This window comes from Peromyscus eremicus, chromosome 22 (genome assembly GCF_949786415.1).
Source record: "Peromyscus eremicus chromosome 22, PerEre_H2_v1, whole genome shotgun sequence".
NCBI lineage: Eukaryota > Metazoa > Chordata > Mammalia > Rodentia > Cricetidae > Peromyscus > Peromyscus eremicus.
Window position 1 is genome coordinate 7,168,293 of NC_081437.1, and position 12,382 is coordinate 7,180,674.

The 12,382-nt window shown below is 51.3% G+C and overlaps 1 protein-coding gene across 1 annotated transcript in view; it reads right to left on the bottom strand.

Moving 5' to 3' along the window:
* Ttc7a (tetratricopeptide repeat domain 7A) overlaps positions 1-12,382 on the bottom strand; it is a 97,433-nt gene that overhangs the window by 68,850 nt on the left and 16,201 nt on the right. Inside the window, exon 4 of the mRNA XM_059248720.1 lies at positions 11,069-11,184. Coding sequence (XP_059104703.1) covers positions 11,069-11,184 — 116 coding nt within the window. The remainder of the gene's footprint in view (positions 1-11,068; positions 11,185-12,382) is intronic.

The following is a 12,382-nucleotide window of genomic DNA, read 5'->3' on the forward strand; positions in this document are numbered from 1 at the left end:
CTTCACATCCCCAGAGCAGCAGAGAGGCCGCTCCTGGAGGCCAGGGAGGGGACCCCGATGTCCAGGCACTGACCACCCCAGTACACATACAAGGAACTAGTACTGCATTCTAACACAATCCTGTATTCCAAAGCTTTCTGTTTGTTTTTAATAATTTTCAGATCTATAAGGGATCTGGGCATCTGAATAGGCTCCCAGGAATTCCTTTGCAGAGTAAATCATCACCCTCAGGCATGTTTTCAGTAAATCTCAATTTCTATTCACTGCCCTTAAAGAAACAATCCACATGAGAGGTTCCAGTGGCCACGACCACACAGGGAGAGTTGGGCTCCTAGCCTAGGTTGCCTGGCTCTGCCATGTGTGCCGAGAACCCCCCCCCCCCCCGTCTCAGCTTGCCCCTCTAAGAAATGCCGAAATGGGGGTTCTCAAATGGCCCAGGTGGCCACAGCCTCAGCAGTCCTAGCCTAACCTGCGCCAGGTGGAGCCGGGGCTTTCCTCAGCCATTTCTGGCTGCCCCGTGAGAAACCAGCTTGAAAGATCTCTTTGTTCTGATCTCTCCTGCTGACCTTTCTGAGCCAAGCTGCCCACTTTTAACAATATCCAAACAGAGTCTCAAATAAACCTTGGCCCAGAAACGGGCTACACGGGGAGAAGCCAGGAAGCCATTTATTCCAACTAAAGTCAAGTCCAATTGGCCAAGAGGCAGAGCGGAGGGGTGTGCAGAACAGCTCCTCTTACAGAGGACTCCAGGTGGAAGGTGTAGGCCAGCAAGCCCCTCTGCCCCCTCATGCCCCCTCAGGCCTCGGTGGTGCTCATTTTCCAAAGCCCTTGACCATGTTCAGGCTTCACAGTTTCTCACAAGACTACATCATGCCAGTCTAAACAGAACGTGTGATTCAATGTCCTTAAGAGATGACCACTGGGACCAGTGGTGGCGTACACCTTTAATCCCAGCATTTGGGAGGCAGAGGCAGGTGGATCTCTGTGAGTTCGAGGCCAGCCTGGTCTACAGAGTGAGTGCCAGGCAAGCCAAGTCTACACAGAGAAAACTCTGTCTCAAATTAATTAATTTATTATTGTTTTTTAAAAAAAGGAAAAGCCGGGCGGTGGTGGCGCACGCCTTTAATCCCAGCACTCGGGAGGCAGAGCCAGGCGGATCTCTGTGAGTTCGAGGCCAGCCTGGACTACCAAGTGAGTTCCAGGAAAGGCACAAAGCTACACAGAGAAACCCTGTCTCGAAAAACCAAAAAAAAAATAAAAAATAAAAAAAAAAAAATAAAAAAAGGAAAAGAAATTACCATTGAGACATAGGCTGTAACTCAGTGGCAGAGCACTTGCTAAGCATGTAAGTGGCCCTGTAATCCATTCCAACACCATCAAATATAACTAATGTAATAAAATACTCCACCCTAACCCCTTCTAATGGGGAACTAAAGCTGGAAGGTGCTAGTCTTTCTGGGCATTACCTGCCCAAGGCCATCGGCTGACACAGCCCTTTCAGCTCTGAGACCCTGGAGGAAGACAACATCTGTCTTCCCACCTACAGACTCACTCTTTCCTCTCCTGGCCTTTTGAGCTCCAGAACTCCTGGGACTCAGTTCACTGTGTCATTACAAAGTGACTTTGCATGCTAAATACCTGGTCGGCTGCCCTGTTTGCAACTGGCAGCCCGTAAGTCACTGTGGCGTAAACAAAGAGAGACTGAGTGAATGAACAGCTCCCCCATGGCCTTGCATATAAGGCATCTGCCGTCAGTTAAACTAACCGTTCCTGATTCCCCGGGAATCGTCAAAAGGGTTCTGCACACAGTAGGTACTTAATGATGAGGGTGTTGATTTGAAATAAAATTATAAATTAGAACTTTTTGAGAAGGTACTGGTACATACAACCCTAACTCTAAGTCCCCATTTGAGGGCTGGCCCTGTACACGAGAGATTTCCAGGCAAGTACCCGGAAGAGCATGACAAGGGGCAGACCCCAGACACTGAGGACAAGGTCAGGTGAAGGTCAACGGTTACCCAAGCTGTTCATTTTCGCCAAAGACCCAAGTCATCTGCTTCAAAAACAAACAATTTCCACCTTCCTAGTCAGGCTGGGCATGGAAGACAGAAGGTGTCGGGCGTGGAGTTCTCCCAGACAGTGAGCTTTCTTTTCCAACGAGCTGGGGAAGGCTGGGGAACTGGGCACGGCCAACAAAGAAGAGATGTGCCTTGAGAGAGGTCTGTGCCCCCAGAGCAGAGCACCAACCCAGAATGCTGGGGGACACAGCACAGGCTTTGGTGTTGAGCCTTTCAGGTCCCTGAAACCTGATAACAACCCTGTCCCCCTCCACCGCTGGGTCCCGCAGATACATGTATCCCTCCGCCCGCCTCTAGGCCCTGCAGATACATGTATCCCTCCGCCCTCCGCCAGGCCCTGCAGATACATGTATGAACATGGCTGCTGAGAACGAGACATTACTGCCAATAATCTAAAGTGGCACCTTGCTTTCAGATTAGCACCTGGCAGACAAGGTAGGGCAAATTGGGGGGAGGGGATTGACTGATTGATGATTGATTGATTGATTGATTGATTACAGGACTAAAGGAGCCACCTAGCCAGGGGCGGGATTAAGGTGACTCCCTTGGAAAACACTCCTTTCTCTCTTGGTTGGGGTGCAGTGTAAGGTACACATTGCCTTGGTCATTAAAACAATGCATTAGAAAGAGTAAGCATAAAGCACACAGCCCCCCCACCCTCCACCCCCCACCCCGGCTCAAACTCACCCCAACCCTGAGCAGAGCATGGGTTCTGCCAGCTCTAGGCAGAAGGAAGGGGAAATACCAACCCAAAGAGAAAACGGCCCTTTGCCCACGATGCGTGAAGGAGCAGAGTTGGCTCCCGCTCCTGTTCTTGGCAGGTGCCCGGGGCCCTCAGTCCTGTCGTGGTCAGACCACGGACAGGGAGGGACACCAGCTTTCTTGGCTCACAGTGCACACTACCTTGCCCACCTCACCGTCCCCTGCTGCCTCACCCCCGAAGCTGCTCCGTGCAGACCCAAGCTCCTTCCTGAGCCTCCTCTACAGGCAGAACTCTGGGTCCAGCTGGCCATCAGTGCCCTCCTCCAACGTTCAGAAAGGTGCCTCCTCCAGGAGGCCCAGCTGCCACAGAACTGCCTGAGGCCAGACTCCAACTGGAATCCACGCCTGCCCTCTAGTGGCTGAGGCTGGGAAGTGAAGGGCCCCAGCTTCCTGGCCCCCCATCCTGTTCTCGGGGCCTTTTTAGGTTAGGGCTTTCTAATTTAGCTCAGTTAGTTAGGAGCAATATCACCATAGCACAAAGATCAGGAGTCACTTGGAGGGATTAGCTGCCAAATAAACAGGGCAAGGCCCCTGGAAAAAGTGAATGTCACTCAGACACATGAGTAACTAACTGGGCACGGGTATGAAAAAGGCCTAGGCTTCTGGAGGCTCGGAATAAGAAACTGTGGGGATCAAGTGAATGACACCCACTGTGTGCAGTGGACAAGATCAGTCTCAGGAATAATATCAAGTCCTTGGCTGGGCAGGGGTAGACTCTGCTGAGGTGGGTGTTTTGTGGGGGCCGGTAGACATTGCTTGGTCTGGCTCCACCCCATTCTCAGCCGAGGCTCCTCCTCCAGGACAGCCGGGCTCCCCTAAAAGAACCAACCTCAAACACAGAGCGGCACCGCAGCTGGCCCCACACCTCAGCCACCCCATCCCAGGCAGCAGCCCACTCCCGGACCTCTATGGCGCTGCCTAAACCTGTCCACAGGTCCAACCACAGCTGTTGCAGACTATTTGTTTACACTGTGAAGATGTGTCTTTGCTAAGGCGCTTTCTGATTGGTTTAATAAAGAGCTGAATGGCTGATAGCTAGGCAGGAAGAGGTTAGGCAGGACTTCCGGGGACAGAGAGGACTCTGGGAAGAAAAAGGCGGAGTCACCAGCCAGACACAGGGAGGAAACAGGAGGTGTAAGATGGAAGAGAGGTAACACCACGTGGCAGAACATAGATTAATATAACTGGGTTAATTGAGACAATCCTAAGCTAAAGGCCAAACTTTTATAAATAAGTCTCCGTGTCATTATTTGGGAGCTGGCTGGCAGGATAGAGAAAGACTTATTACACACAGCAGGTACTGGGAGCTCTTTGGCTGGTTTCTGGGCTGTTTCGGGACCTTAGTCGTGTTCCTCCACTGGTCTGGAACCCTCTTGCACACCGACAAGGTTGTCTCTTACTTTTCAAGGACCCCACAAACTCAGACGTGCAGGGCTGTAATTTATCCCGCTGCAATGTAACCCTGCTACCGTAAAAGCTAAGACAATGGTTCTCAACCTGGGGGCTGCCTGTCCCCCACCCCAGCGCTCCAGTGAATGCCTGTGGACACACTTTCGGTTGTCATTCTTGATGGGGGTGCTTCTGGTATCTCATGGGTAAAAGGCCAGAGATAGGGATGTTGATGAAAACCTACCATGGCCCAGACAGTCCCCAAAACTAACGCAAAACAAAAACAAAAACAAAACGGTGTTAAGGCAGGGAAATTTGGGGCTAAAGAGACTAACACACTTGTGGAAGAACAAAATTAGAGCCGGTGATTCCCAAACGAGGATACAACTGTGACCAAAGGACGACGAGATGTGATTCCAAAGGTCGCTGATGCAGCCCTACTGTGGGCAGGCTGTGCTGGGTCGGGATTGTGGAATGAGCAAAGCCGTAGGTGGAGGGGTTGGACGAACTCAGGGGATATGCCTGCTTCCAAGGCTTTGCCACCCAATGGCCTAGGACTTCCGACGAGACCCTTTCTTCCTCTTTTCCTTGGTGACATGGGGACTGTATCGGTTCCTCCTTCACAGGATCACACAGAAGGGCAACACCCTTCTGCCTGTCATGCACTCAGCAAACCTTAGCTACTAGTATGAGAAAGGGTTCTGAGAAATAATCTGTGACCCAGGTGGCCCAGAGTACTGCAAGGCCTGCTTTAAATATGTCTGTAACTCAGAGGCCATGGCTGGCAGGGGGCTGGGTAACTGCCATATGTCCCGTGGACTTCTACCCACACTCAGATGTTAAACGCTTGAGCTGTTTACTTGGCAAGACGTGATGATTAATTTCCATTCCTCTTTATGTGCTGTGGCTAGGGTGGAGCCCGGGTCTTGGCTTCTGGGACTGAAATGCGTGCTTGGGGGGTGGAGGAGACGTGATGAGGAGAGGAGAGCTGAGTTACATGGGACAGAAAAACATCTGAACTGACTTGCCCTTTTTCCAGGGAGCCCTGGCAAGTCAATGCTTCCACCCGCCGGGGGTACCTCGCACACACTCTCACTCACAATTTTCCGGTTTGGGTGTGCAGGATGCGGACGGGAGCAAACAGGCAGCTTGGGTGTGGTACAGAGGAGGGAGGGTCTGCAGCCAGAGCCACCCTCTGATCATGTGACCGAGTCACAGAGGGGCAAAAGGAACCGAGTTAGTGCACCGAAGATCCACTCAGGGGTCCTGATTACCGAATCAGGGCACAGCCCTTTACACAGTCCCTGGACAGCCAGAATGCCTTTCTGCACCCCAAGCCTCGGAGAGCGGGGGTAGGGCTGAAGGGCACTCAGTCCTGTCCTAGAGTCTTAGTGGGTGTGGTTGAGCCAATGACTCCTGTCCCTCAGGAGTGAAGTAGGGCCACGTGACCTTCTTCAGAGGTGTATCTACCAGGCACATGATCCAGGCTGGCACCTACCAGATGCCTGATAACCAACAGCTGTCTCTCCTTCCCTCCTGGCTGACCTCTGCTGAAAATGTGGAGGGGGAGAGGAGAAGGGCATCATGGTGTGTGTGTGTGGGGGGGGTAACAGCAGCACCTCCCCAGCCAGATTAAGCCTATTCCTTCCCTCTCACTGGATGATAATCAGAGGACAAAGACTTGAGGGAGTAGAGACAGAGTAAGAAAACCACAGCCCCAGATTTCCAGTCCCCTCATGACTTTCTCTAGGGCCCACTGACTTTTCCCATCAGACTCCCAGCCGCAGCATCAGCGGAGCATGACCAGGCTCTGGGAAACCACCACTAAGCTGCAGGCACTCGGAGGGTGGGGTGAGTTCAGTAAGAGTACTTCCGCTATGAGAGGTGCAGCCTGCCTTTAAGAGTGCCAGCTGCGGGCTGTGGATGCAGCTCGGTTGCTACAGACCTCATTCAGCACACGTGACGCCAAGGGTTCGATCCCAGCAGCACATAAACTGGCTGCGTGGCACACACCCGCTAAGGCCAGCACTCGGGATGTGGACGTGGAAAGATCGGGAGTTCAAGATCATCCTCATAGAGTTCAAAAGGGATGCCGACTCCAAATACCAATCAGACGGATCTCACCTGTGTGTGTCATCTTAGCTCCAGCCGAGACAAAGTTACGTTTGTTCTCTGCCTCAGTTTCCCATATGCGAAGTAGAGATGCTAACTATGATCTCAGAGAGCTGTATGGGAAGACTAAAATATGCAAGCAAAGTACTTAACACGTGTCCGGTGGGAATTCCGAATGGAGTTAAGTGGTACAAATTATTATATGGATTATTCACTAAATGAATGGTTAGAAAGAGAATATTGAAATTAGAACTGTCCCTGCCCTACAGATTTTATTCCACAAGACCTGTATACGTAAGAACATCCTCTCTTTCATTGTGTCCTGCAGGATCCTGGAGGCTTCTAAACTCTACAGCAGGGGTCAGCAAAGTTTTCTATAAAGCATAGATGGTAAATATAAGCCGAGTGTAGTGGCGCACGCCTTTAATCCCAGCACTCAGGAGGCAGAGGCAGGCGGCTCTCTGTAAGTTCGAGGCCAGCCTGGTCTACAGAGAGAGTTCCAGGACAACCAGGGCTACATAGTGAGACTCTGTCTTGAAACACACCGCCCCCCCCCCCAAAAAAAAGATGGTAAATAGAAGTTTGCTCTAAGGTCTGTGCAGAGACAGTTCACGAATGAATGAATGAGTGTGGCTGATATAATGACAGCTTTGCTTACGGAAACAGGCGGCAGCCAATCTGCTCTGCAGGTTCCCACGGGGCTTCATAAGGGGCTGACAGCCTTAAACAAAAGACCCCGACCTTCCCTCGAAGCGCCAAGGCAGGGATCTGAAGGTGCCATCGTCTGTTCTTGTGCATGAGAACTTCTCACTAGCAACTGGAGAGGCTCCTGAGGGGAGGGATGTCAGAGGGCATCCCGGATGCAGCAAGGCCAGGACAATGCAGCCCCAAGCTGTAATCTCTAGACAGTCAAAACAGGAACCAGATCGCTACACCACTGTCTCTGAAACAAATGATCCGCAACTGAAAAAGGACCCAAAAACATCAAAACATGTGGCGGTGGGCGGAGGCAGCTGGGCTCTCCAGTGCCTCTGTGTGTACTCTGGGGCCCTCCATAGCCACAGGTGGTCTGGGCAGCCCACCCAGAGCAGTGAGCTGCCTGGGCTTTCTGGACTTTCAGATCCACATGTCTGTGGTTAAATGGGGATACCAACGCTGCCTGGCCTTGTACTCAAGAGACTAAAATAAGAAAAGGGTGTAAAATTTATACCTAGGCCAACAGCCTCTTCAATCATTAACTGAACGAAAAAAAAAAATCACTAAAAACAGCTGACAATGTTCCTGGTTTTCATGGTTGTAGCAGTTCTGACCCCAGCATTCTGGCAGGTGTTCATTTGTGGTTTAATACCCACAATGCTGTGAGGCAGGCATGGTCCTCCCCGATATTTCACAAGCCAGGGAAACAGGTTTGGAGAGGGGGCATGCTCATGGCCACACAAGCCCTGGCAGAAGCTTGTGGATTGGCTCCCAAGGGTGGTGGTTTTATGGAAGCCATTAAACAGGCATGATTGGTCAAAACTGGTGATCAACTCAATCTTCAGCCTCTCCCTGGCAGAGAAAACCTGTGGCCCCAGCTCTGGATAATCACTAGAGATATTTTGAGGTCTATTGTATGTGTTTGCTAACACATATATGCTGTGGAATAATCCTTCTGTACACTGTGAAGATGTGTTGCTGTCATTATTAACAAAAAGCTGATTGGCCGATGCCTAGGCAGGATTTTTGGGGCAGAGAGAGTGCTGAGAAGAAGGAAGGGCAGAGTCAGGGAGTCAGGAAAGTCATGAGGCAGACATAAAAGAAATAACACGGGAAGTTCATGGACAAGGGGAATAAGCCTTGGGGTAGCATATGGATTAACAGAAATGGGTTAATTTAAGTTGTAAGAGCTGGCTAGAGACAAGCCTAAGCTATCGGCCAAGCATTTATAATTAATAATAAGTGTAGTAGACAGCTGTTTTGTCTATGACTTTGTAACACCACCTCTAGAGATGTAACAGGAAACTGTCCTACCTACCTATGACCTTGAAGTACCTGCCCCTGGGGTGTGGCTTGGGGCTACCCTTAAGACCTGAGACCACATAGGCCCCTCTCTTTTCTCATTCATGGGCTGGGATGGTGTGGACCATCTCTGCGGCAGAACAGTGTTGGACTGTACCTTAGCTTTCCAGGACCCTATGATAAATTTCCCATGCTACAGTGAGTGTGTCCCCCCCCCCCAATAAATTCCTTCACCCTTTAAGCAGACTCTGTGGACTTCTCGAATTAAATAAGTCTCTGTGTGGTTACTTGACTCAAGTCAACCCAGGGCTAGGTGGACACAGACACCCAATGACCATGGCCTGCAGCTGGGAACAGCAGGCTTTAGCTAGGCCCTAGGTAGAGACTCACAGGAATCAGGGACAGCCAACCTTTGGGAAAAGGTTCTGGCACATAAGCTTGAGAAACAATGGGTTGAAAGACATAGACTCTTGACACGAGACCAAACAGAGCAGGTGTAGACCTCTGGGAGGAGGCAAAGGCTGTAAAGTTCTCTAGACCTTATTTGATCTGAAACCCTTGTTTGTAGGTATCACTTGGTGTATGGGTGCTCCAAGTGCCCAGGGCCTCTGGTACAGCAGGGGTCAGTGTTTCTATCCAAGGGTATCCCTGTTCAACCAAACAGCCCTGTACAGCCAGAGCTATATCACTTTCAGGATGTGGGATGCCTCTGAACTCTGTCTTCAGTGCCTGGAACAAAAGTAGTAGAGTCCTTTCCCAGATTTTGGAGCTTGGCTCCATGAGGTAGAAGCAGCTGCGAGAGATGTAGGCAAGCATGTGGCCTGGACCCTGGGAAGACCTATAGCCCCCTCCCCCTCCCCCCATCGATGAGAAAGGGATACTGCACGAATTCCTGAACAGGATTAAAGGGGTCCCAGGTGGAAACAGTTTACCTCCGTACAGTCCTCATGCCTGGCAGGGCACCAGGGCAGGAAGTAGAGCCCTAGAGCCACCACCCTTGGGAGTGAATGCACACTCTGCTGCCAGAGCCCATGTGAGTGACCATGGGCAAGTTCCCAAGCTCTCCAAACCTGTTTCTCTTGCTTGTGAAATGGCGGGAAGGGCTATGCCTGCCGCAAAGCACTGTGGGTATCAACCATAAGGGAGCACCTGTCAGGACGCTGGCGTCACAGCAGAACATGCAAAGGTTCCGGGTCTAGTAGCTCTCAGGCTGCAGGACACACGGAGGGTGGCTTGTTGAGGTGGCATGGAGCCTCCGAGGCCGGCTACTGCACCTCCTCCTCTCTGTGTGAGAGGTAATCTAGGAGATGAACCACTCCTATGTCTGTGGACTGGTCTAGCAAATCACCGAACCCGGGAACAGTTCATGGAAACTGTGGTTTGCTGCCAAGTGGGTAACCTGGCACCTGTTCTTCACGAGTAGCATCTAGAGTGATGGATGGAGAGTCTTACGGCTCTGAGCCTGTTGGTTAATGTCAAGATTGATCTGAATTGTAAGGGGCACCCCCTATTGAAGTCGTTGTGGGTGGAGGAAACCCCACATCACAGATGTGGTCTGCGTTGAGGACAGAAGTAGAGAAAACGTAGTGTTTGGTTTTCTAACTAAACAGATGCCATGTGATATGCAGGAATTATCTGCTCAAATGCAGGTTAAATAAAAAGAATGAAGTCACATATCATACCAAAAATGGCACAGGGACTTTAGAGTCCCTGTGAGAAGGAAGCCATGTGACCCGGATCTGACCCTTGGCCACCTTGAGAAGGAAGTAATATCTTCCTAACCCCATCTACTGGCTGGCTGTGAGGATGAGTGAGGGGAGGTGAGACACATGACATGCCCCTCTTCCATGGGGACAGGCTGCACTCAGTGACATCCTCCAGCCCCAATCCACAATGTCCAGAGGGGACAGTAATGGTTCAAAGGAAGGAGCTGAGGGAGCCCCAAATCTCTGCTGCGGAGGCAGCCAGGAACTCCTAGCTCCACCTGGATGGCAGCCTGCAGGGCCACCTCTGAGTCATGCCTGCTTGCAGGGCACCCTCTGATGCTCTAGCTTCCTCCCTTACAAGGATCACCCACCGCACACCAGAAACCACCACTCCCCGGCTTGGCATAGAACACCGCCACCACCTCACTGGTCATCGAAACAGATGACGAAGACTGACATTCTGGGGCCCCAAGGTAACGCACAGGAATGCAAGCTCCCTGTTCCCTCTGACGATGGCTCCCCAAAAGGATGAGAGATTTTACTTTCACCATCTTTCATGCCTCATGATCCCTTGAAAACTGAAGCGGGCAAGAACCAGGCTACGGAAAAAGAAATGGCTTTGCCTGTAACTTCCCAGTGAGCACCACCAGGCCCGTGCTGGCTGGCAAAGCCCCTTGCCCTCAGCACCAGCTCCTAGGCCTTGGGCTGCCATGGGTCCCTCTGAAGAGAACCACTCCTGGCTCTCCATCCATGCCTGCCTGGGCTCCTCCTGTGCACACCCAGGCTTTACTGCTGCAAATGCGTGTACAACTTGACCCTCTGAACAGTCCATCTGACATGGGCACGGCCTAAGCAAGCCAGCTCTATGCAATTCTCTAGGAGAGTGCGCACGCACGCACGCACGCACGCACGCACGCACACATACGCACGCACGGGCCCAGCCAGAACAGAGTGTCAGGCAGGTGTGGAAAGCCCAGACCCAGAGAGGAACATCCAGGGCTTCCTGGGCCAGCAGCCACCTACCCTTTCTTCAGGTTCTTCACATACGCACTCTGGAGGGCGGCTTCCAAGAAATAAGTGAGTTCATAGTCAGCTGAGGGACTGCCTTTTAGGTGCCTTGATGTGCTGTTGTTCGAGGTCTGAGGAGGAAGGGGAGAGGTACAGTGGTCATCTAGAGTTCAGAGGAGGCCTGACAGGACACCAGGTGCTCTTTACATCTGAAAAGCACGTGGCTCGGAGCAGACTTCTATGGAAAAGAGAAACGTAAAGAGCTCCTGGCGTAGCTGTCCATCAGTGACCGGAAGGACCTTGGTGAGAGTCCACCCAACCAAATCTCTAAGCAGCCTCTGCCAGAAATGGGTGCTGAGTTCTGATGGTAATCTCCTCCTCTTTTCTTGATAGCCAACCAAGCCAGAGGCTCCAGGGCCGGGGCGATCTGACCCTCAGAGACCATCCGGTTGTTCCACTTCGGGGTGTGAGCTGCTAACATCATGTAATACTAGGCTGGCCCTCATCGCAAAGAAGATTCCAGACCCAAAAGTCAATAGCAACGAGGTAAAAAAAAATCCCATGATTAATGACTTGATGACCCAAGGTGCACTGCTCTGGAAGGACCCATTATGAGAACAGGTGGCAGCTGATTTACACAGCAAAGGATATTTTAGGTATCTTCTGGACTATCATGGCTCTCAGCTCCCATTCACCCCTTCCTTTGCGAACTAACTCTAACTCACTCGGCTAAAGAACCTTCCATCGGGCTGGAGAGATGGCTCAGTGGTTAAGAGCACCGACTGCTCTTCCAGAGGTCCTGAGTTCAATTCCCAGCAACCACATGGTGGCTCACAACCACTTGTAATGAGATCTGGTGCCATCTTCTGGCCTGCAGGGACACATGCAGGCAGAATACTGTATATATAATAAATAAATCTAAAAAAAAAAAGAACCTTCCACCTGCCAGACAGTGGTGGGGCCTGCCTTTAATCCCAGCACTCAGGAGGCAGAGGCAGGTGGATCTATGAGTTCGAGGTCAGCCTGGTCTACAGAGCGAGTTCCAGGACAGCCAGGGCTACACAGAGAAACCCTGTCTCAAACCACCCCCCCCCCAAAAAAAAACAAGCAAAATAGAACCTTCCATCCCACCTTGACTAAATATCTACAATACCTACAAAGTATAATTTCTACTTGCACACCACAGAGATGTGCACAGGTGTTAGAGATTATGCCCTGGCGTTCCTGCCAACACTACTCATTGGCTGCATGAACTTGGGAGGCTGTGTAACGTCTCTCTAATCTTGACCCTCTTTAAAGTGGGAATTGTAGCAGCACCTGTTTCATCCC